The following is a 23617-nucleotide window of genomic DNA, read 5'->3' on the forward strand; positions in this document are numbered from 1 at the left end:
GGTCACAGTTATGAAAACTGAGGACACTAAAGAGGCCTTTCAACGGACTCTGAAAAACACCAAAAGAAAGATGCCCAGGGTCCCTGCTCATCTGCGTGAACGTGCCTTAGGCATGCTGCGAGGAGGCATGAGGACTGCAGATGTGGCCAGGGCAACAAATTGCAATGTCCGTACTGTGAGACGACTAAGACAGTGCTACAGGGAGACAGGACGGACAGCTGATCGTCCTCACAGTGGCAGCCACGTGTAACAACACCTGCACAGGATCGGTACATCCGAACATCACAACTGCAGGAAAGGTACAGGATGGCAACAACAACTGCAAGAGTTACACCAGGAACGCACAATCCCTCCATCAGTGCTCAGACTGTTCGCAATAGGCTGAGGCTGGACTGAGGCCTTGTAGGCCTGTTGTAAGGCAGGTCCTCACCAGACATCACCGGCAACAACGTCGCCTATGGGCACAAACCCACCGTCGCTGGACCAGACAAGACTGGCAAAAAGTGCTCTTCACTGATGAGTCGCGGATTTGTCTATCCAGGGGTGATGGTCGGATTCGCGTTTATCGTCGAAGGAATGAGCGTAACACCGAGGCCTGTACTCTGGAGCGGGATCGGAGAGTCCGTCATGGTCTGGGGCGATGTGTCACAGCATCATCGGACTGAGCTTGTTGTCATTGCAGGCAATCTCAATGCTGTGCGTTACAGGGAAGACATCCTCTTCCCAGGCTCATCCTGACATGACCCTCCAGCATGACAATGCCACCAGCCATAGTGCTCGTTCTGTGCGTGATTTCCTGCAAGACAGGAATGTCAGTGTTCTGCCATGGCCAGCGAAGAGCCCGGATCTCAATCCCATTGTGCACGTCTGGGACCTGTTGGATCGGAGTGTGAGGGCTAGTGCTATTCCCCCCAGAAATGTCCGGGAACTTGCAGGTGCCTTGCTGGAAGAGTTGGGTAATATCTCACACCAAGAACTGGCAAATCTGGTGCAGTCCATGAGGAGGAGATGCACTGCAGTACTTAATGCAGCTGGCCACACCAGATACTGACTGTTACTTTTGATTTTGATCCCCCCTTTGTTCAGGGACACATTATTCAATTTCTCTTAGTCACATGTCTGTGGAACTTGTTCAATTTATGTCTCAGTTGTTTAATCTTGTTATGTTCATACAAATATTTACACGTTAAATTTGCTGAAAATAAACGCAGTTGACAGTGAGAGGACTTTTCTTTTTTTGCTGAATTTATTTGAACTAAAAAGACAGTTAGAACCTTATAGTCCCGAGGTCTCGAGTTACTGGTACGTAGGTATGTGTGGTTTATCTACAAAAGTAAAGGTACAAATAATAACACGCAATAATGTGCATAATTATGTGGCTGTTAACTTATATAATATGAATATCAATGCAATGACAATATACAAATACAATGTAAATGAGTAAAGCTATACATAATTAGTGCAGAAATGCAACAAATCTCATGGCAAAGAGGCTGCAAGAGCATGTGGCATAGAAGACAAAAGCTAGAGCAAGCTAGCGGTGGCTACATAGCATAGCATATGGCAGGCAATCAAACAATATAAAGCTCACAAAAAGATTTCAAGCAGCAAAGCAATAGCCACAAAAAAGAGGCCTTAATTAGCATAATTTAAGCAAACGCTCAAAAGGTAACAACTGCTGGATCCAAAATAGGTATTTTTGCAAAGGTCACAAAAAAATATAATCTTAACGACTGTTCATGCAATAATCAAAACATTGTAAGCATACAAGAACCCAAATTAGGGTTTTTGTTTAGACGTAAATCTAGATATTACTTCTAAACAAAAATGGGCGCAGTTGACGATGGGGTCTTTCTGCCTCCAAGAATCCTGTGCATCCTTGCCTGATGTGAGTGTGTAATGTACTGAAGAGTGGACTATCCATTTTAAAGTAGTACATTTTCTTCTTCTACTACTTGAAGTTAGGGCTGGGCATGGTCTAAAAATTATATCTCGATTTTTTTTAATTTGTGGGTGATTCCCGATATATCTTTAAATTTTTTTTCTCTAAATATGCTTTGTTGTACAATTAACGGTAAAATACACTGCATTTTAAACAGTCAGCAATACTCTAACGAATTCAGGGCTTGCAAAATTATATTTAGGCTCAATATAAGCCTTCCACAACCATAAGACCCACTAATAAATGCAGTATTTTATCGAAATAGTTTAACCTGGGTTTTTGCAATACTCACTGATCTGGCTTTCAAGTCTGTCTATGAAAATGATCTTGTTGTTACAAATTTGACCAGAACCATGCATAATGCACATTCACTAATAATGACCAACTTCTTATCGCAGGCATTTCGCTGATGTCGTTCATTATGAGAAGTAGCCTATACTACAGAAATGTGAAGTTGAAAATAAAATAGGTTTGCTAATATGGGTAATTGTTAATGGGTCAATTGATGGCTACAACCATCAAATTAGTAGTAGTAGTTTAAAGGATAATTAAAAAAAATGTGGTGCACACACACACCTCTTAAGGATCAGACCCTTATTTTCCATTTTTGCCTAAAATGACATACCCAAATCGAACTGCCTGTAGCTCAAGACCTGAAGCATGGATATACATATTCTTGATACCATTTGAAACAAAACACTACATTTGTGGAATTGGGAAATTAATGTAGGAGAATATAACACATTAGATCTGGTAAAAGATAATACAAAGAAAAAAAACTTGCATAAAAAAAATGTGTTCCATCTTTGAAATGCAAGAGAAAGGTCACAATGTATTATTCCAGGTTAGGCGCAATTTAGATTTTGGCCACTATATGGCAGCAGTGTATTTATTTAATTTAACTAGGCAATTCAGTGAAGAACAAATTCTTAGTTACAATGACAGCCAACAGGGAACAGTGGGTTAACTGCCTTGTTCAGGGGCAGAACGACAGATTTTTACCTTGTAAGCTCTGGGATTTGATCCAGCAACCTTTTGGTGACTGACCCAACGCTCTAACCTGCCACCCCTAGGCTACCTGCCGTGTATGGGCAAAGTTTTTGACTGATCCAATGAACCATTGGATTTCTGTTCAAAATGTATCAAGTCTGCCCGAATGTGCCTAATTGGTTTATTGATACATTTTCAAGTTCATAACTGTGCACTCTCCTCAAACAATAGCATGGTATTCTTTCACTGTAATAGCTACTGTAAATTGGACAGTGCAGTTAGATTAACAAAAATGTAAGCGTTCTGCCCATATCATTTGTCTATGTCCTGGGAAATTTTCTTACAACCCCATGCTAATCACATTAGTCTACGTTAGCTCAACCATCCCGTGGGGGGGACCGATCCTGTAGAGGTTAATGTTATAAACGTATCGTTATATTTATCGTTATCACATCAATTCAGGCAATTTATCACGATATAGATTTTTGTCACCCAGCTCTATTACCAAGCACAAGCCCCCAGGTGCTAGTGAGTAGACAGCTCATCTTTATACTTAAAGTCAAGCCAACTTGGATCTATTTGCTAGCTAGCAAGGTAGAACAGTTGAATTATTATTAACATACCCTTCTGTACATCTCCAACTGTTTGAAGAGCATTCTAGCCTGTCCACTTTGTTCAGATGTTGAAATCAAGTGGACAAACTTATTTCTTAGGAGAACGAGTTGCCGATTCCTTATATAATTGCACATGTATAAAACAAAGACAACTAGTATAACAGTCTGTGGCTAAAATGCTTCTATAGGTACGTGGTACTGCAATGCCAAGCGCAACAGAAACTGAGCATTCGTTTTCTAGAATCAATGCTCATTGACAATCTTATTTTATTAGGAGGAGACATAAAAAGGGTATCAAGGGTTAAAGTTCTCCTCTAAACCTTTGAAAAACTTCTTATCATGAACCATTTCCAAATAACATGGTATGTAGCCTCATGGTACATGTCTTAGTAACTTAGTTTGAGATAAGCTAAGGGATTGGTTTGGAGATGTCTGATTTATTGATAAATCAGAAAATCAGATTGTATGGGTCTGTCCATTTAATCCTTTAAGCTACTAACAATTAACTATGTAACACTTATCACCCAAAAATATTCTCATAGACAAAAGTCAGATTCACTCCAATGTTGGTCTTTGGACTCATCACAATAGTCCCTAAAGAGTTAACATTGATGCATTCAAAGATATTCACACTATACCAGCAGATGCACAGTAGCACATACGCTAATATGCTCAAATATAATAAAAATACTTTAAGCATGCTTTCCAGTGTGAGCTCACTGCCTCTATAATATCTGGCATACTCACATGAAAGAGGGAACAGCTGTCGCTGGTCTACTTATTGTCCCTTTCTCACTCGCTCCACCCTCCCCGAAAAAAAAAAAAAAAAGCCAGTGAGATATCTCCTTTCCCTACAGTCTCTGGGGCACCCCTTCCGCAGGGCCAGGGCAATAAGTAGACCAGAGTGGCCCCGCCTCGATCAGGAAAAATGTGGGTGTGGGATGTTTCGCTTCTCTACCGTCTCTGCCGGAATAGAAAGGAGGTGCCTTCAAACCTGCCCGTTTTTGTACCTGGCCATAGAGCTGGTTAGATGGCACACCTGTCTGAATGCCATTTGTCCTTGAATGCTTCTCCCCACTTTTACCCCACAGACTAGAGAATTCTTAACAATTTCCATTCTATCTTTCTGATTATAAGCCTGCATTCTATCCAGTTTATGTTGAATTAAAAGTGTGCTAGACAAACTGCACAATACATTACAGTGTAATAAATAACAGTATCGACAATACAAGAACAAGCAATCTAGTAATTGATATCTTCTGATGGACAGTATACCTTAGCTTGGTCCCATATCTGTTTATGCTATCATCCCACTCATTGCCACTCCATGTCATGCAAAACATTACGAGTACAAGCAGTCGAATGTTAGCACAAATCAATGACTGTATATATGAATGGACAAAGACATCCATCACATGACACCATTCCTTTCCTATGTGAAGATGCAATAGCGCATTGACCACGAAGATTGTCATTTATTCATTCACTATCATGGGGATCCTGTTTTTTGCTATCAATGCCTGCAAAACCGCAGTCAGCCATGAACTTCCGTGGCTTCAATGAAAGTGGGCATTTGTTGTCCCCTGGCACAAATAGGCTGGTACCAGGGCTAAGTATACCTTGCCTGTGACTAATTATATTGTTAAGAACCATTAAACTACAACATAAAGCTATATTTCCTTCTGTTATATAGCAACACTTAGACATAATACTCAAAAACATACACCCATGAATATCATAACTGTTCCCCATTACGAACTGAGGGTATAGTGTTTAGAGTTTGATCATGATGAGCTAAGTATACAATAAAATCTACCATTTTGGTCGACTATGATTGTCAGATTAAGACATAATTGGCATTTTATTTTTGCACAGACATGTAAATTGGCTTGTCCAAGCCAGAATGGCCCCTTATGGCAGAAGCCAATCTCCTGTTTATGTAAGGCAGCTTAATGTACAAGTACAACCCTTGGAAAGGACGCTAGTGTATGGCAGGGCCTTTTGCATAGATTCTGTAAGGCATTTCACTCAGCCTTCATTTTGTCTCTGATATCCGAAGGCAAGGTTTCAAACAGGATGTCCTCCACCACTAGGCCGCCACGCTTCAATGCCCGGCAGAACCGCAGCTCTGGGGGCAGGAGCTCAAAATGGTTGCCCTTCAGTTCCAGGTGTGTCAATAGAACCAGGTATGAGATCTTTGGTGAGAGCAACGACAGCATATTCTTGCCCAGTTTGAGGGTTTTGAGCTTCTTGCAAAAGAAGAGCTCATCTGGGAGGTTCTCGATCTTGTTGCACGTGACAGAGAAGTACTGAAGACTCTGTAGGACACCGATCTCCGGCGGAATGAACCGGATGTCGTTGTTGGACAGATCCAGGTAACGAAGCTTGTTGCATAAGAACAGGTGCGGGGACAAGATCTCTATCTTGTTGTGACTGAAGTAGAGGCGCTCCAGGCTGCCCAGCTTCTTGATGTGCTCAGGGATGTAGCAGATACTGTTGTGCCAGAGTTTCAGGCACGTCAGTTTGTGGAGGTGCTGGCAGCTGACTATCTCCTCAATGGAGCGCAGGTTGTTTTCCTTCAGGTCCAACTCCTGTAGAGTTAAGAGTAAAACATTTTTATTATAAGTGTCATTCCACAATATTACAGCAATTGGCCATACATATATTTTTTTGCAACCCGGGTTGTGTGAAACTGTATGCAATCATAGCAGGCAGTTACAGCAAAGCACACCTGTAGGCTGACTACTCAGAGTTTTGAGACACTGTAGATGATCATATCAGGCAATCATAGTATGGTATATCATACCTGTAGGTTTGTGAGGCTAAAGACAGCATGTGGGATGCGTTCCAGGTCACAGTGCACCAGCTCCAATTCAGTCAAGTTCACCATTTTCTTCAGGTTGTTGAGCATCACCAGCTTGGTGCCATCATTGTAGATGTACAGCCTCTGCAGGTGGCTGGACACGTCTACGATGGACTGGGGGATCTTTGTAAAGTTACTTTTGATCGAGAGGGTCTTCAGATGCTTCAGCTCCCTCAGGGACTCCAGACCCACATTCTTCGAAGCGTCAGGACTCAGTGAGCCAATGAGGTAGAGCTCCTCTAGATTCCGCAGGTGGTACAGCCAATGAGGCAGCTCCCTGCTGTCATCAAACTTCACCCTGAGCACCTTAGATAGAGATAGATACTTCATTAATCCCTGCGTAGAAATTAAATGTCAACAACAGCAGACAAAATACACATGGGTTGTTCCAATAAAATGAGTGCCTTTTTGACTCCCTTTGATATTTTAGGTAGAAATTGTACACAAATGTTGAATTTTAAAAGCATCCCTGAGTTGCCTCTTCATTTTTGACGTTGAGACTGCTGTTTTGTGGGTACTATTTAATGAAGCTGCCAGTTGAGGACTAGTGAGGCGTCTGTTTCTGAAACGAGACACTCTAATGTACTTGTCCTCTTGCTCAGTTGTTCACCGGGGCCTCCCACTCCTCTTTCTATTCTGGTTAGACCCAGTTTGCGCTGTTCTTTGAAGGTAGTACACAGCGTTGTACGAGATCTTCAGTTTCTTGGCAATTTCTCGCACCTCATTTCTCAGAACAAGAATAGACTGACTAGTTTCAGAAGAAAGGTCTTTGTTTCTGGATATTTTGAGCCTGTAATCAAACCCACAAATGCTGATGCTCCAGATACTCAACTAGTCAAAAGAAGGCCAGTTTTATTGCTTATTTAAATCAGGGGAACAGTTATCAGCTGTACTAACATGATTGCAAAAGGGATTTCTTGTCACGTTCCTGACCTGTTTTTCCTTTTTCTTGTATTTATTTAGTTGGTCAGGGCGTGAGTTGGGTTGGGCTGTCTATGTGTGATTTTCTATGTTGGGGTTTTGTGTTCGGCCTGGTATGATTCTCAATCAGAGGCAGCTGTTAATCATTGTCCCTGATTGAGAATCATACTAAGGCAGCCGGGGTTTCACGTGTGTTTTGGGGGTGTTTGTATCTCGTGTCAGTGTTCGTGCCACACGGGACTGTTTTCGCTTTTGTCACGTTTGTTTTGTTTTTTTGTGTTTGTAAGTGTTCAGTTTCGTTTTGATTAAATCAATATGAGCACTAACAACTCTGCGTTTTGGTCCGACCCTTACTCCTTCTCATCCGAGGAGGAGGAATTAGACAGCCGTTACATTTCTAATGATCAATTAGCCTTTTAAAATGAATAACTAGGATTAGCTAACACACCATGCCATTGGAACACAGAAGTGATGGTTGCTGATAATGGGCCTCTGTATGCCTATGTAGATATTCCATTAAAGATCTGCCGTTTCCAGCTACAATAGTCATTTACAACATTAACAATGTCTACACTGTATTTCTGATCAATATGATGTTATTTTAATGGACAAAAAAAAAGAGATGTTCTTTCAAAAACAAGAAAATTTCTAAGTGACCCCAAACTTTTGAAAGGTAGTGTACATTCAACACCGAGGCGCATTCGGTGATTACTCACATAGATGCACACATTCCTACAGGTTACAGATGATGTACAGTGCCTTCAGAAAGTATTCATACCCCTTGACTTTTCACATTTTCTTGTGTTACAGCCTGAACATGAACTTGATTAAATTAAGATGTGTTGGTCACTGGAATACACACAATACCCCATAAAGTGAAATTTTGTTTTACATTTTTTACAAATGAATAAAAAATGAAAAGCTGAAATGTCTTGAGTCAATAAGTATATACCCCCTTTGCTATGGCAAGCCTTAATAATTTCATGAGTAAAAATGTGCTTAACAAGTCACAAAATAAGTTGCATGGCAATAATAGTGTTTAACATGATTTTTTAATGACTACCTCATCCCTATACCCCACACTTACAATTATCTGTAAGTTCCCTCAGCCGAGCAGTAAATTTCAAACACAGATTCAACCACAAAGACCAGCCAGGTTTTCCAATGCCTCGCAAAAAAAGGGCACCTATTGCTAGATAGGCGTATCAATACCTCCAGTCACTACAAAGATACAGGCATCCTTCCTAACGGAGTTGCCGGAGAAGAAGGAAACCACTCAATGGTGACTTTAAAACGGTTACAGAGTTTAATGGCTGTGATAGGAGAAAACTGAGAATGGTTCAACAACATTGTAGTTACTCCACAATACTAATCGAATTGACAGAACGAAAAGAAGTAAGCCTGTACAGAATACACATTTTCCAAAACATGCATCCTGTTTGCAACAAGGCACTAAAGTAATACTGCAAAAAATGTGGCAAAGCAATTCACTTTTTGTGCTTAATACAAAGTGTTATGTTTGGGGCAAATCCAATGCAAGACATTACTGAGTACCAATCTCCATGTTTTCAAGCATAGCGGTGGCTGCATCATGTTATGGGTATGCTTGTAATCGTTAAAGACGGTGGAGTTTTTCAGGATAAAAAAACCCAGAATGGAGCTAAGCACAGGCAAAATCATAGAGGAAAACCTGGTTCAGTCTGCTGTCCACCAGACACTGGGAGATTAATTGACCTTTCGCAGGACAATAACCTAAAACACAAGGCCAAATCTACACTGTAGTTGCTTACCAAGAAGAACGTTCATCAGTGGCCGAGTTACAGTTTTGACTGAAATCTGCTTACAAATCAATGGTAAGACCTGAAAGTGGTTAACTAACAATGATCAACAACCAATTTGTCAGAGCTTGAATTTTGAAAAGAATAATGGGCAAATGTTAACTTTTTATTTTTATTTTTACAAATGTTAGAATTTTTCTTCTATCAGGTATTTCGTGTAGACCGTTGACAAAATATGACAATTAAATTAATTTTAATCCCACTTTGTAAAACAACAAAATGTGGAAAATGACAAGGGGTGTGAATAACTTTTGAAGGCTCTGTAACTAGGCTTAGGACCTCTAGACAAAGCGAGTGCATTAATATCCATAAGCTAGTTATTGGGGTCATAACAATACTTGACTCCAAAACACTACAGTAAATACTACCATAATGTCATCAAAAACAATACAGTCCGCAAAACACTACAGTAATTACTATAGTATATACTACATTATAAACTGGGTGATTTGAGCCCGGAATGCTGACCCACATACTGTACGAGACAAAAACAGAATACAGAATACAAAGTCAAGAGAAATACAAAAAACATGCCACACCAAATGACTACCAGAATAGCGTACCTTGAGTTTTTCCTTGAGGAAGGAAGTGGCTGTGGAGTGGATCTTTAAGCAACACTGATACAGAGACAGCTCCTGGAGGTTTTCCAGCTGGGCGATGGAGGCTGGGATGGATACGTTGTTGATGATCTCTAGCTTCAGGGACTGGAGCTCTGTCACCTCGAAGATGGTGTCCGGGAGCCCAGACAGCATGAACAGCTGCAGCTCCAGTCTGTCGTTGTGGTTGGTCAGCAGTCTCTGACGCAGCTTCTCTGGCGTCCATTCATGGTTCAGGTTCAGCTGTTTCAGTTTGTTCTCGCTGACCTCAGACAGGAACACTGCGAACCTGAGAGAGAGACAGAAAAGAAAGAGAATAAGAAGATTACTTTATTGTCCAAAAAACAATGTAAAAGGATGTGCAATGGAAACTTGTCTTCTGCTTTATTCAAATCAAAATCATATTTGTCACATGCACTAAATAAAACAAGTGTAGACCTTACCATGAAATGCTTACTTACAAGCCTTTAACCAACAATGCAGAGTATTTAAAAGTAAGTTTGAAAAATATGCTAAATAAACTAAAGGAAAAATAGTAACACAATAACCCCTTCGAAGGGTTGGAGCAGAGGGCAGCTATACATTGGCACATGAATAGTTTGTTTTACAATTGGAGGCATTACATACTTATCAATAACAACAAAGAGCTGAATCACTTGAAATAATTTACAATTGTCTAATTTAAAGAAAAAGTTTTGCACCTCTTGGAATACAGTGGATCATACTGGTCGATCATGTGCAGCATGAAGGCAAAGTCATTCTTCACGTCTGGGATGTCATCGATTCCCGTTTCTTGCCTCACGTATTCAAAGGAGTACTCCTTCAGCGAGCGGTAGAAGAGCCAGTAGGAAGTGTAGAGGCAGGTGAATCCGTACACAGCCACGAAGCACAGGTAACAGTACGACAACTTAGAGAACAGGTGGGCCATGGTGTGATTACAGGAGAAATGCTTATATCCCGTCATGTCCTGTATGTCCACACTGCACTTCACTGTGATCTGCACCTCAGAGACTAAAGCACTGTTATACGCGATGATGAGGAGGAACTTGAACACTTTGAGAACAGTCTGGCGAACATACATAACATAGAGGATGTCCCCCTCTTCGACGTGCAGGCGGAACTTCTTCACCTTCTCAAACAGAGCTTTGGCCTGTTCTCCTTCCTTCTTATCCAGGGCGCTGGCTGTGGGCTTGTCCACTACGATCTTCTCTGGGATGGATTTGAGGGACTGGGTCTTCTCCAGGCTGTCCAGGTTCCCCTCTACAGACACATTGAGGATCGCTCTACTCTTCTTGATGTCCTTGAATTAATTAATGAATGAATGGATTAATGCATTTTATTTAAAATATATCCAATATAGGGCTGTTTTCAGGGATACAGATTGAGCCTAGTCCTGGACAAAACATTATTTTACGCATGCACACACCCACACACAGTAAATACATACATAAATACAGTACATACAAACACATACCAACAATACCTTCTCCTCTGGGTTCTCTCCAGACACCTCGGACAGAGCTCTGGTAGTCCAAGGGGAATCAAAGCACTTTCCCAAGATGGAGATGAAATGCTCTATCTTAGAGCTGGAGCCTGGGAACTTGAACCAGAAATTGCTACACACCATGAAGATGAGGGTGTGTATGAGGACTAGGTAAGGGAAGTACTTGGCGTACCAGTGCAGAGCTTTCTCATAGCACATCTGGTTGATGAAGCTATACTGCTGGAAGTCCAGGTTCGTTTTCCGGCCCATCATCTCGTGCACATCCGGCTGCACAGCAGTTTTATTTGGTAAGAGTATTGTTTGGTTGTACATGGTCATTTTTTGGGGAAGGCAGATGATTTTGTCCTGCCTCACCTGAAAGAAAACAAAGAACAAACAATAACTCTGCAAGCCAAAATTGTTTCTGTGAAAGATCTCAGAACATTCGTTAGGTCACGACAAATGTTCTCATAACACAAAAACTGTCCAGTTGTACTGATGATTATACAATGTTTGTATAAAACATTTGACTGATGTCGACAGAAAGTTGCTCTCAACTTTTGATGCAGCAGTATGTTCTAAAACATTACTGGTGCATTGTGTTATTACATTACCTCAAAAACTAATGAGCATGTTTGGGGAATGTTCTGTGGTGCTTGTTACAGATGTTGCTACAATGTTATTTCATTTAAAAAAAAATCAGAATCTGAATTCCTTGAATGTTATTGGGATGTTATCATCCTAATGTTAGATAAACCCCTAACTAAAACTTAATGGGAACCTTAGCTAATGTTCTGGGAATGTTCCCGGTTTTCTGTGAATAATCAAGCTAGCAACACAGCAACATCAATACTTGGAACTTGAAACTAGTCTATTACATTAAGTTAGTTAGATACAGTGATCATTCAAACAACGGGGGGAATATCTGATAATCTGGCCTGGTTTCCCAAGGGTTCATCAATAGAACCTTTTGTCGGAGGATAATTAAACCTCTGAGCGGTTTCCCAAAACAATAGTTACTAAAGTTGCATTTGAAAACACTTGTTATTTACAGCTAAGTGCATTGTTAGATGCTTTTTTGCCTTCTTCGTCACTTTATTCACAGAAGTTCAAGATGTTTATCTGTCTGAAAATGATGCTGATTACTTCAATTACAACCAAATGAAGGCTACAAATATGCTTCAAATGAAAGCCGAAATGACTGCATTAATTAAGGATCGGACCCTTTTTCCCCCCAATTTTCGTCTAAAATGACATACATGTACCCAAATATAACTGCCTGTAGCTCAGGACCTGAAGCAAGGATATGCATATTCTTGATACCATTTGAAAGGAAACGCTTTGAAGTTTGAGGAAATGTGAAATTAATGTAGGAGAATATAACACATTAAATCTGGTAAAAGATAATACATGTGTTTTAATATTTATTTTGTCCCATCATTTTGAAATGCAAGAGAAAGGCCATAATGTGCTAGTCCAGGTTAGGCGCAATTTAGATTTTGGCCACTAGATGGGAGCAGTGTATGTGCAAAGTTTTAGACTGATTCAAGGAACCATTGCATTTCTGTTCAAAATGTTGTATCTAGACTGCCCAAATATGCCTAATTGGTACATAACTGTCACGACTTCCACCGAAGTCGGTCCCTCTCCTTGTTCGGGCGGTGTTCGGCGGTCGACCTCACCGATCTTCTAGCCATCCCTGATCCATTTTTCATTTTCCATTGGTTTTGTCTTGTCTTCCTTCACACCTGGTTCCAATCCCATCAATTACATGTTGTGTATTTAACCCTCTGTTTCCCATCATGTCCTTGTCGGAGATTGTTTGTTTGTATGTTCGTGTATTATGTATTGATGCGCGACGGGTTCTTGTACCCACTTTTATTTATCTTGTAATTTTGGTTATGGAGTTTTGTTAAGTCTATTAAACAAGTCCATTTATACCAAGTTCGATTCTCCTGCGCCTGACTTCCCTGCCACCTAAACACGCTATTACAGAATCTCCGACCAGGATATGATGGGAAACAGAGGGTTAAATACACAACATGTAATTGATGGGATTGGAACCAGATGTGCAGGAAGACAAGACAAAACCAATGGAAAATAGATCAGTGATGGCTAGAAGATCGGTGACGTCGACCGCCGAACACCGTCCGAACAAGGAGAGGGACCGACTTCGGCGGAAGTCCTTGACAATAACTATGCACTCTCCTCAAACAATTGCATGGTATTCTTTCATTGTAATAGCTGCTGTAAATTAGATAGTGCAGTTAGATTAACACAAATTTAAGCTTTCTACCCATATCAGATATGTCTATGTCCTGGGAAATGTTCTTGTTACTTACAACCTCATGATAATCACATTAGCCTACGTTAGCTCAACCGTCCTGTGGAGGGGACACCGATTCCATACAGGTTATATATAGGTTACATGGGCCTATAAATTTCAATCATATTGAAATAAATTCTACAGTATGTTCAATCAATTGAGTTCTATTTTGACAATAGGCTACTGTCTATAATTTATGACTCAGTGTATTGCATGTGTAACATGTGCACAAGAATGTGCCCAATCGGTAATTTACCGCATTCATATTAGGTAAGCATTATAAGCCGCCTCAATATTTGAAGCCATATGTGGTAATATCTCTAGGAGCTGATCCGTCATCAGTATTGCAGCGTAATTCTAATGTTATGGGAAAATTTGAATGGAGTAAGCTGATTCGAGAGCAGCGCTGCTTTTCCTTTGGTCTTATCAGTATCGACACATGGTCTAACGACACATTTAGCGAACATTCTCTCTACGTGGTGTTTGCAAAACGCATGTTACATCTTCAGCTGTTGTAGGAATGATGCATCGTTAAAACACTCGTAAGCCTAAGTTCCATTGTTATCAGGAAACCAGGCCATGTCTCATTTTCTGCTCTGACGTCACTGGTAGAGATGTGACTCAGACAGGAAATAACCAATTAGTGCTTTAGCCAACCGCAGACTGAAGAGGGAGACACTCACTCTAATGCAATACTGTACCAAAAAAATAATTTGTTATGCTTTGACCTGCCATTGCATCTTTTATAAACACTTAAAACATATAGATATTTGTTTCTATTGAATTCAGATGAATCATGGACCCAAGTTGTGGTGATGTAATTACAGTGAGAAAAATAAAATATCCTTTTTTTCTTCTTCAGCTTCGAAAGGTTTTACATAGATCCAGATCAGTGTGGTTTATGGGACAGAGGAAATTAGGCTCATGATTGTGCTGCAGCAGTACAGGGCAGGAAAGGAGAAACACAGTCGGGCCTGCTGGGTATAATCTCTGGAGAGAGGAGCAGCAGAAATATTTCTTTCTATATATACTCTCTATCTCTCTCTCTCAATCTCTCCTCTTGCTCACTTTCTCTCACTCTCACTATCCCTTTCCCTCTCACTCTCTCCCCTTGCTTACTCTCACTCCTTCTCCTGCTATGTCTCTCTCTGCCCTCCCTCCTTCTCTCCCTATATGTGGTAGCTAGTGTGTAGAGCTATTCATTGGCTTCTCTCTGTTATAATGTCCCTTTGGCCGAGCCAGTGTTAACCTTCACTAATCTAAACTCAGACACACAGTCCCATAAAGGCAGGAAATGTATTAATTAGAGCTAGTACACTGTCTTATTTGACAAGGCTGCAGTTTGCCAATATAAATGGATGGAAGTTATCACATGGGTGGTGTTTTGACAAACTGGTCCCAGGCAGTGGTGTAAAGTACTTAAGCAGTACTTTAAAGTATGTTTTACTTAAGTAATTTTTTGGAGTATCTGTACTTTACTATTTATATTTTTGTCAACTTTTACTTTTTCTCCACTACATTCCAAAGAAAATAATGTACTTTCTACTCCATACATTTTCCTTGACGCCCAAAAATACTCATTACAGTTTTGAATGCTTAGCAGGACAGGAAAATAGTCTAATTCACGCACTTAAAGAGAAAATCCCTGGTCATCCTTACTACATCTGATCTGGTGGACTCACTAAACACGAATGCTTTGTTTGTAAATTATGTCTGAGTGTTGGAGTGTGCCCCTGGCTGTCAGTAAAATTAAATTGTGCTGTCTGGTTTGCTTAATAAAAGGGATTTAAAATGGTTTATACTTTTGATACTTAAGTATATTTAAAACCAAATATTTTTTACTTTTCCTCAAGTAGGATTTTACTGGGTGACTTTCACTTTTACTTGAGTCATTTTCTATTAATGAATCTTTACTTTTACTCAAGTATGACAATTAGGTACTTTTTCAACCACTGGTTGCAGGGCAATTCGCAATATGTGGTAAGTGAATCTGTTCCCTCCATTTAGTATGAAATATTACGTTAGGTTACATTATGAATAGAATAGCGATCGTACAATATCATACGAATTAGAGGACGTATAGTCTCAAACATCTTAACCAGTCATTCAATAACATACGAATTGGATGAGTTAATATAACATACATCTTGGAGAACGTATAGTATCATACGTCTTTCTCTGAGACCAGGTTGCTTGTTGTGTCCTAACAACAAAGGAGCGTTTCGGGGAGAATTTACATTGTCATTAGTTCTCCTAAACACCAAAGGTTTAGATAATTTATGTAGCAGGTTAGGTGAATTGGGTTAAAGTTAGAATAAGGGTTAGGGGAAGCGAAAATGCTAGTTGTCCCTGACGTGGCTCGAACACGCAACCTTTCAATAGATAGGGCTTTCATCCTCCCTGACCAACCTCCCTACTGTTGTTTTCTAACTAACCTTTAGTGCATATCATATGTCTTCGAGGTGCTCAGAAATACCAATTGTATGTTTCATGTGGCTCTGAGGCCAGGCTTGTTTTGAAATTGCCCAAAGTTAACAAACAGTAAAAGCACCTTTTCTAAACACTCATTCTGTCTTTTTGTAGAGATCCTTCCCCTCAGCTCAAGGGGACAACAGGGGATATTTCTACCCTAACAAAGTTCCTATCAATGGTGTTTGGTGGTTTCAAAAAAGTATTTGTTCTAATCTACAGGGGTTTATATATAGATGGAGCCCCTATGGGCACTGGTCAAAAGTAGGTCACTACTTAGGGAATAGGGTTAATTTGGGACGCAGTCCAGAATCAGCAGATCAAGCTCCACCATCTCCAATTGATCAGAGTGGTGAAGAGAAGTGACAGGTTATGGGCCGCTGGAATCATGACTACATTCCAAATGGCCTCCTATTCTGTATTTATTGCATTACTTTTGACCAGTGCACTTTAGGGAATAGGGTGCCATTTTGGACAAACCCATTTGTTTATGAAGAGGGGGTGGGGCAGGCGAGGTGCCATTTTTGGTGTGCGGTGCAGTGTGTGTTTCCCATGTGTTCCCCATGTGTTTATGAAGAGGAGGTGGGGCAGGTGGGAGGGCCATTTCTGGTGCGCGGTGCAGTCTGTGTGTGTTTCTGTGTGTTTGTGGAGTGCAGAAATTTCTTCCCCTTCCGCTTGTAAACTCCAGCCAGACTGCTGCTTATATGAACCTAACCTCCTCCCCAGGCTTGAATTGACGGGACGTAAAAAAAAAATGAAAATCACCCATCAAAATGAATGTTCTATCACAGCAAACATACTATTTTTGCAGTGCACAATTGATTCTTAGTTCGGGGATATAAAGTTTATATTTGAAAACTTTCTGATTTCCCAAACTCACTTCCTTGTTTAGCACATTCTTTGCTCGCACATTGAAATCCACAAAGAGGGGGAGGTTCTAGATGGTGCTGCAGTGAAAGATCAGCCAATTAAAACCTGCAGATGTTTTCTCCACGCCTGCCATTGACTGCCATTTAAGCCCCGTTCTGAGGCGCTCTGAAACCAGATGTCTCGCCAGAGAGAGCCAGCTGGTGGGTGAGATTAACATGAACCCAACATTGGGTTGTTTGTCACTGCAGGACCGGCCACAATAAAAGGTCTAGAGCTGTCACCCTAATTACTTCCTATTTACCATTTATTTTAATATCTGCTATTCAGCAAGTCACTTTAAAGACTTGATTTAACCATTTCAACATATCTCTAATTATATCTAGGTGGTACTAGCAGATAAAGTAAACATAATATATGCTATAAAAACATGACTGTACTATACACAGAACATAAGGCAGACTATGTGAACTACAAAAGTAAAACTTAAAACTACATAATTACAACCAGAAATCTGAAACATAACATAACTTCAACCAGTTTTGCCCTCTGGGCAAATGCTACATTTGTTTAGAATGTGTATGCACCTCATAGAAACAATTGCTTGTTCATACATACTTTTATGGAAGAGATTTTGAAGCTGTCTGATGCTAATGACCTGTCGGGTGCATCTGAACACTCAGATCATTAGCATGACCACACACAGAGAGGTAGTCTGTGCACTAACCTGTAGGGTGCATCCGAACACTCCGATCATTAGCATGACCACACACAGAGAGGTAGTCTGTGCACTAACCTGTAGGGTGCATCCGAACACTCCGATCATTAGCATGACCACAGAGAGGTAGTCTGTGAACACATCCCACCAGGGCTTCAGAACCCGGAACTGTGGCTGCTGCTCTGAGAACTGCCGGAACTCCGTCACAGGAATCATGGCTCCTGCTGGGACAGAGCTGACATTGGGATTGTTTGCAAACAATGCATTTGTAAATAAACAATATATAGCATAAAAATATGTTTAGTCCTTGTGTGCCAGTTATTACAACCATAGCTCCATTTATGAATTTAAGTGTGGTGACATTTCTCCATCCTCATCCCATTGCTTTGGAGCAAACCAAGTGGCAGGGCAGATTTTTCCACCCAACAAATTAAGGATTTTGCCTTTAAGCCTCCATTTAAATCCCCTTGTCAATTTCCTTGAGGATTCTGACCTATACGCTCAATATGTCACGTGTACCCCCTCTCCGGCCTCGGTCATCAGGCTGCTGATTATCCCGCGCACCTGTCACCATCGTCAAGCGCACCAGCGCCACATGACACTTACCTGGACTCCATCACCTCCTTGATTATCTTCCCTATATCTGTCACTCCCCTTGGTTCTTTCCTCAGGTGTTATTGACTCTATTTCATGTCGGTGTGTTGTTTGAGTTTCGTGTGAAGTGTTTTGTTTATTTTTTTAAAAACACTCACCTCCTGTACTTGCTTCCCAACTCTCAGCGCACTCATTACAAATATGGCCAGCTTCTAGACTAGTTTGATAACATTAAAGATTTGACTGTACAACAACCAAACTCAATAAACTGGTGTGATGTATCAATAAACTGAGGCATGATAAAAAATAACAAGCATGCCTTGCCCACCTGAGGATCTGTCTTTTCCTGTGTTTAGGGGTGCCAAATCCACTTGTCAGATAAATCTTGCTGGACTGATTACTTTCATTTTACTCCTGCGACTCTTTCATACTTTTGCTGTCATTTTTTCCTGTTAACGTTACGACCTCGGAAATGTTTAAGTAATGATCTGTCAAAAAAATGGGTTTTGTGGGATACATTGGCTTTCAGTTGAATCTATAAGAACGCTAAAGCTTCGTCTAAGATTAACACACCGTCTCGACACTTACTGTACATCACAAGAAAGAGAAGAAATAACTTTATTTTGATGGGTGTTCATTTGTGTAATTGAAAAAGGTACAATTTAATACAGTTGATACAGTATGTCTACAAATTAGACAGAGCAAGTGTTCGGTAGTTGCAGCCAGGGACTTAGTGGAAGGGTAAATGCCATTTATGCCCCTTTTTATTTGTGAAATTGAATTTACTCACCTTTTTATTTAGTTAATTATCGTTTACCCACATATTATTGCGTTCCGAGCATTTATCAATGGTCTGAACGCTAATATTATTGATCTGAGTTCTAATTACACCTGCCTCTGTTAACGAATGGAATCATGATTCCGTTATGCTTGTTATACTAAAGCGACTGAAATGACTGCAACACTCAAAGAGCTGCAGTTAGTTTCAGAGTGGGTGGCAAGGAATAAGTTAGCCCTAAATATTTTAAAAACTAAAAGCATTGTATTTGGAACAATACTCACTAAACCCTAAACCTCAACTAAATCTTGTAATAAATCATGTGGAAATTGAGCAGGTTGAGTAACACTAGATTGTAAACTGTCATGGTCAAAACATATTGATGCAGTAGTAGCTAAGATGGGGAGAAGTCTGTCTTTAATAAAGCGATGCTCTGCCTTCTTAACAACACTATCAACAAGGCAGGTCCTACAGGCTCTAGTTTGTCGCACCTTGACTACTGTTCAGTCATGTGGTCAGGTGCCACAAAAAAGGACTTAGGAAAATTGCAATTGGCTCAGAACAGGGCAGCAAGGCTGGCCCTTGGATGTACACAGAGAGCTAATATTAATAATATGCATGTCAATCTCTCCTGGCTGAAAGTAGAGGAGAGAATGACTTCATCACTACTTTTATTTATGAGAGGTTGAATGCACCGAGCTGTCTGTCTAAACTACTGGCACACAGCTCGGACACCCATGCATACCCCACAAGACATGCCACAAGAGGTCTCTTCACAGTCCCCAAGTCCAGAAGAGACTATACTATGGGAGGCACACAGTACTACATAGAGCCATGACTACATGGAATTCTATTCCATATCAAGTAACTGACGCAAGCAGTAAAATTAGATTTTTTAAAAACTGATAAAAAACACCTTATGGAACAGCGGGAACTGTGAAGCAACACAAACATTGGCACAGACACATGCATACACACACACACACACACACACACACACATACGATAAGATACGTACTATACATACACATGGGTTTAGTACTGTAGATACGTGGTAGTGGTAGAGTAGGGGCCTGAGGGCACACAGTCTGTTGTGAAATCGGTTAATGTATTGTAATGTTTTTAAAATGGTATAAACTGCCTTAAGTTTGCTGGACCCCAGGAAGAGTAATGGAGATCCATAGTAAATCCAAATACAAATGTTTGCCTGATACCCCCAGATTTGCATTGTTAGCAGCGCATTCATTCACCAACAGAAAACTGCCCACGACACAGGCCGAGACGTGAAACAAACTACCTCAGCCCAGGCCAAAGCTGGCAAAATGTCCATCGACTCCTGCCTTGTCAACAGACATCCCTCAAAAAAAATATATATATTTCAGTCAGGTGGCTAGCTAGCTAGTGCAAGGGCTCTAGCTACTGTTAGCCAGATAGCTAGCTAACATTAGCTATAACTAGCTGGCTAGAAGGATGAAGTTAGGTTCTAACTTTAAAAGGAGCCTGACCTAAGCAGGAGCAGTTGACTGGAATTAAGATAGCTATAATCTTAACAAAAGATAGGATAAATAAATTCTCATAACAGAATAAATTTGCTTTACTATCCAGGTTTCCATCCAATCGTTTTATGCGAGTAAAGTACATGCCGGATAAACAATTTTTTAATGGCATGTCTGATGGAAACAGTACATTTTTGTTAAAATTTACAAATGTTGACAAAAACAAAATAGCCAGACAAGGTAGTATCTTTTTGTGTGGGTGAAATTAATTATGCGAGAAATGTCCGTGGAAATGCTTTTAATGTGCAAATATTGATATAATAACCATCATATCGAAGTAAACTTGGAGTCACGTGATGACGTGTTGTCCTCCCACTACGAGACATCTTATAAGGCTAAAGATGAAATAAGTTATGATTAACTTTACAAGGTGGTGAAAGTGCTAGATGATGAGCTAGATGAGCTCCTTTCCAATAAACATTTAGGGTCTTATTCTGGTGACATGTTCATCGATGCGTGGCTGCCATTTGACATATAAAATGTTAAAAAAAAAAATAATTACATTTTATTTGTCACATGCGCCAAATACAACAGGTGTCACCTTAGTGAAATGCTTATTTACGAGCCCCTAACCAACAATGCAGTTTAAAAACAGAGAGAAATAACAGTAACAAGTAATTAAAGAGCAGCAGTAAAATAACAATAGCAAGACGATGTACAGGGGGGTACCGGTACAGAGTCAATGTGCGGGGGCACCAGTTAGTCGAGGTGAATGAAGTAATATGTACATGTAGGTAGAGTTATTAAAGTGGCTATGCATAGATGATAACAACAGAAAGCAGCAATGGTGTAGGGGGGGGGGGGGCAATGCAAAAAGGGTAGCCATTTGATTAGATGTTCAGGAGTGGCTTGGAGGTAGAAGCTGTTTAGAAGCCTCCTGGACCTAGACTTGGCACTTTGGTACCACTTGCCGTGCGGTAACAGAGAGAACAGTCTATGACTAGGGTGGTTGGAGTCTTTGAAAATATTTAAGGCCTTCCTCTGACACCGCCGGTATAGAGGTCCTGGACGGTAGGAAACTTTGTCCCAGTGATGTACTGGGCCGTACACACTACCCTCTGTAGTGCCTTACGGTCGGAGGCTGAGCAGTTGCCATACCAGGCAGTGACGCAACCAGTCACAATGCTCTCGATGGTGCAGCTGTAGAACCTTTTTAGGATATGAGGACCCATGCCAAATCTTTTCAGTCTCATGAGGGGGAATAGGTTTTGTCGTGCCCTCTTCACGACTTTCTTGGTGTGCTTGGATCATGTTAGTTTGTTGGTGATGTGGACACCAAGGAATTTGAAGCTCTCAACCTGATCCACTACAGCCCCGTCAATGAGAATGGGGGCGTGGTCTGTCCTCTTTTTTCTGTAGTTCACAATCATCTCCTTTGTCTTGATCACGTCGAGGGAGAAGTTGTTGTCCTGGCACCACATGACATGACCAGGTCTCTGACCTCCTCCCTATGGGCTGTCTCGTCGTTGTCGGTAATCAGGCCTACCACTGTTGTGTCATGGGCAAACTTAATGATGGTGTTGGAGTCGTGACTGACCATGCAGTCATGAGTGAACAGGGAGTACAGGAGGGGAATGAGCATGCACCCCTGAGGGGCCCCTGTGTTGAGGATCAGCGTGGCGGATGTGTTGTTACCTACCCTTACCACCTGGGGGCCGCCCGTCAGGAAGTACAGGATCCAGTTGCAGAGGGAGGTGTTTAGTCCCAGGGTCCTTAGCTTAGTGTTGAGCTTTGAGGGCACTATGGTGTTGAATGCTGAGCTGTAGTCAATGAATAGCATTCTCACATAGGTGTTCCTTTTGTCCAGGTGGGAAAGGGCAGTGTGGAGTGCAATATATATTGCATTATCTGTGGATCTGTTGAGGCGGTATGCAAATTGGAGTCTACGGTTTCTGGGATAATGGCGTTGATGTGAGCCATGACCAGCCTTTCAAAGCACTTCATGGCTACAGACGTGAGTGCTACGGGTCGGTAGTCATTTAGGCAGGTTACCATAGTGTTCTTGGCCACAGGGACTATGGTGGTCTGCTTAAAACATGTTGGTATTACAGACTCGGAAAGAGAGAGATTGAAAATGTCAGTGAAGACACTTGCCAGTTGGTCAGCGCATGCTCGTAGTACACGTCCTGGTAATCCATCTGGCCCTGCGGCCTTGTGAATATTGACCTGTTTAAAGGTCTTACTCGCATCGGCTGCGGAAAGTGTGATCACACAGTCGTCCGGAAGAGCTGGTCCCCTCATGCATGTTTCAGTGTTAGTTTCCTCAAAGCGAGCATAGAAGTAGTTTAGCTCGTCTGGTAGGCTTGAGTCACTGGGCAGCTCTCAGCTGTGCTTCCCTGTGCAGTCTGTAATGGTTTGCAAGCCCTGCAACATCCGACGAGCATCAGAGCCGGTGTAGTACGATTTAATCTTAGTCCTGTATTGATGCTTTGCCTGTTTGATGGTTCGTCGGAGGGCATAGCAGGATTTCTTATAAGCTTCCGGGTTAGAATCCCGTTCCTTGAAAGTGGCAGCTCTAGCCTTTAGCTCAGTGCGGGTGTTGCCTGTAATCCACAGCTTCTGGTTGGGGTATGTGCGTACAGTCACTGTGTGGACGACGTCATCGATGCACTTATTGATGAAGCCAATGACTGATGTGGTGTACTCCTCAATGCCATGGGAGGAATCCCGGAACATGTTCCAGTCTGTGCTAGCAAAACAGTCCTGTAGTTTAGCATCTGCTTCATCTGACCACTTTTTTATAGACTGAGACACTGGTGCTTCCAGCTTTAATTTTTGCTTGTAAACAGGAATCAGGAGGATAGAATTATGGTCAGATTTGCCAAATGGAGGGCGAGGGAGAGCTTTGCATGCGTCTCTGTATGTGGAGTGAAGGTGGTCCAGAGTTTTTTCCCTCTATGGTTGCACATTTAACATGCTGATAGACATTTGGTAAGACCGATTTAAGTTTCCCTACATTTAAGTCCCAGGCCACGAGGAACGCCGCCTCTGGGTGAGCATTTTCCTGTTTGCTTATGGCGGAATACAGCTCATTGAGGGCGGCCTTAGTGCCAGCATCGGTC

General features: G+C 41.3%; 1 protein-coding gene across 4 annotated transcripts in view; it reads right to left on the reverse strand.

Moving 5' to 3' along the window:
* Positions 1 to 1878: 1878 nt before the first annotated feature.
* The window catches only part of LOC129869593 (volume-regulated anion channel subunit LRRC8C-like), a 47296-nt gene continuing 25557 nt past the window's right edge, over positions 1879 to 23617 (reverse strand). The window contains exons 2-7 of one of the 4 annotated variants that reach the window (XM_055944130.1): positions 17706 to 17848; positions 11248 to 11622; positions 10466 to 11064; positions 9732 to 10053; positions 6353 to 6715; positions 1879 to 6137 (exon numbers count right to left, since the gene is read on the reverse strand). In XM_055944130.1, coding sequence (XP_055800105.1) covers positions 5571 to 6137; positions 6353 to 6715; positions 9732 to 10053; positions 10466 to 11064; positions 11248 to 11622; positions 17706 to 17843 — 2364 coding nt within the window. In that variant the 5' untranslated portion in view covers positions 17844 to 17848 and the 3' untranslated portion in view covers positions 1879 to 5570. Of the gene's footprint in view, positions 6138 to 6352; positions 6716 to 9731; positions 10054 to 10465; positions 11065 to 11238; positions 11623 to 17636; positions 17849 to 23617 lie in introns of all 4 variants that reach the window. The other 3 variants (XM_055944128.1, XM_055944127.1, XM_055944126.1) reach the window with 3 other exon arrangements.

This window comes from Salvelinus fontinalis, chromosome 14, assembly GCF_029448725.1.
Source record: "Salvelinus fontinalis isolate EN_2023a chromosome 14, ASM2944872v1, whole genome shotgun sequence".
NCBI lineage: Eukaryota > Metazoa > Chordata > Actinopteri > Salmoniformes > Salmonidae > Salvelinus > Salvelinus fontinalis.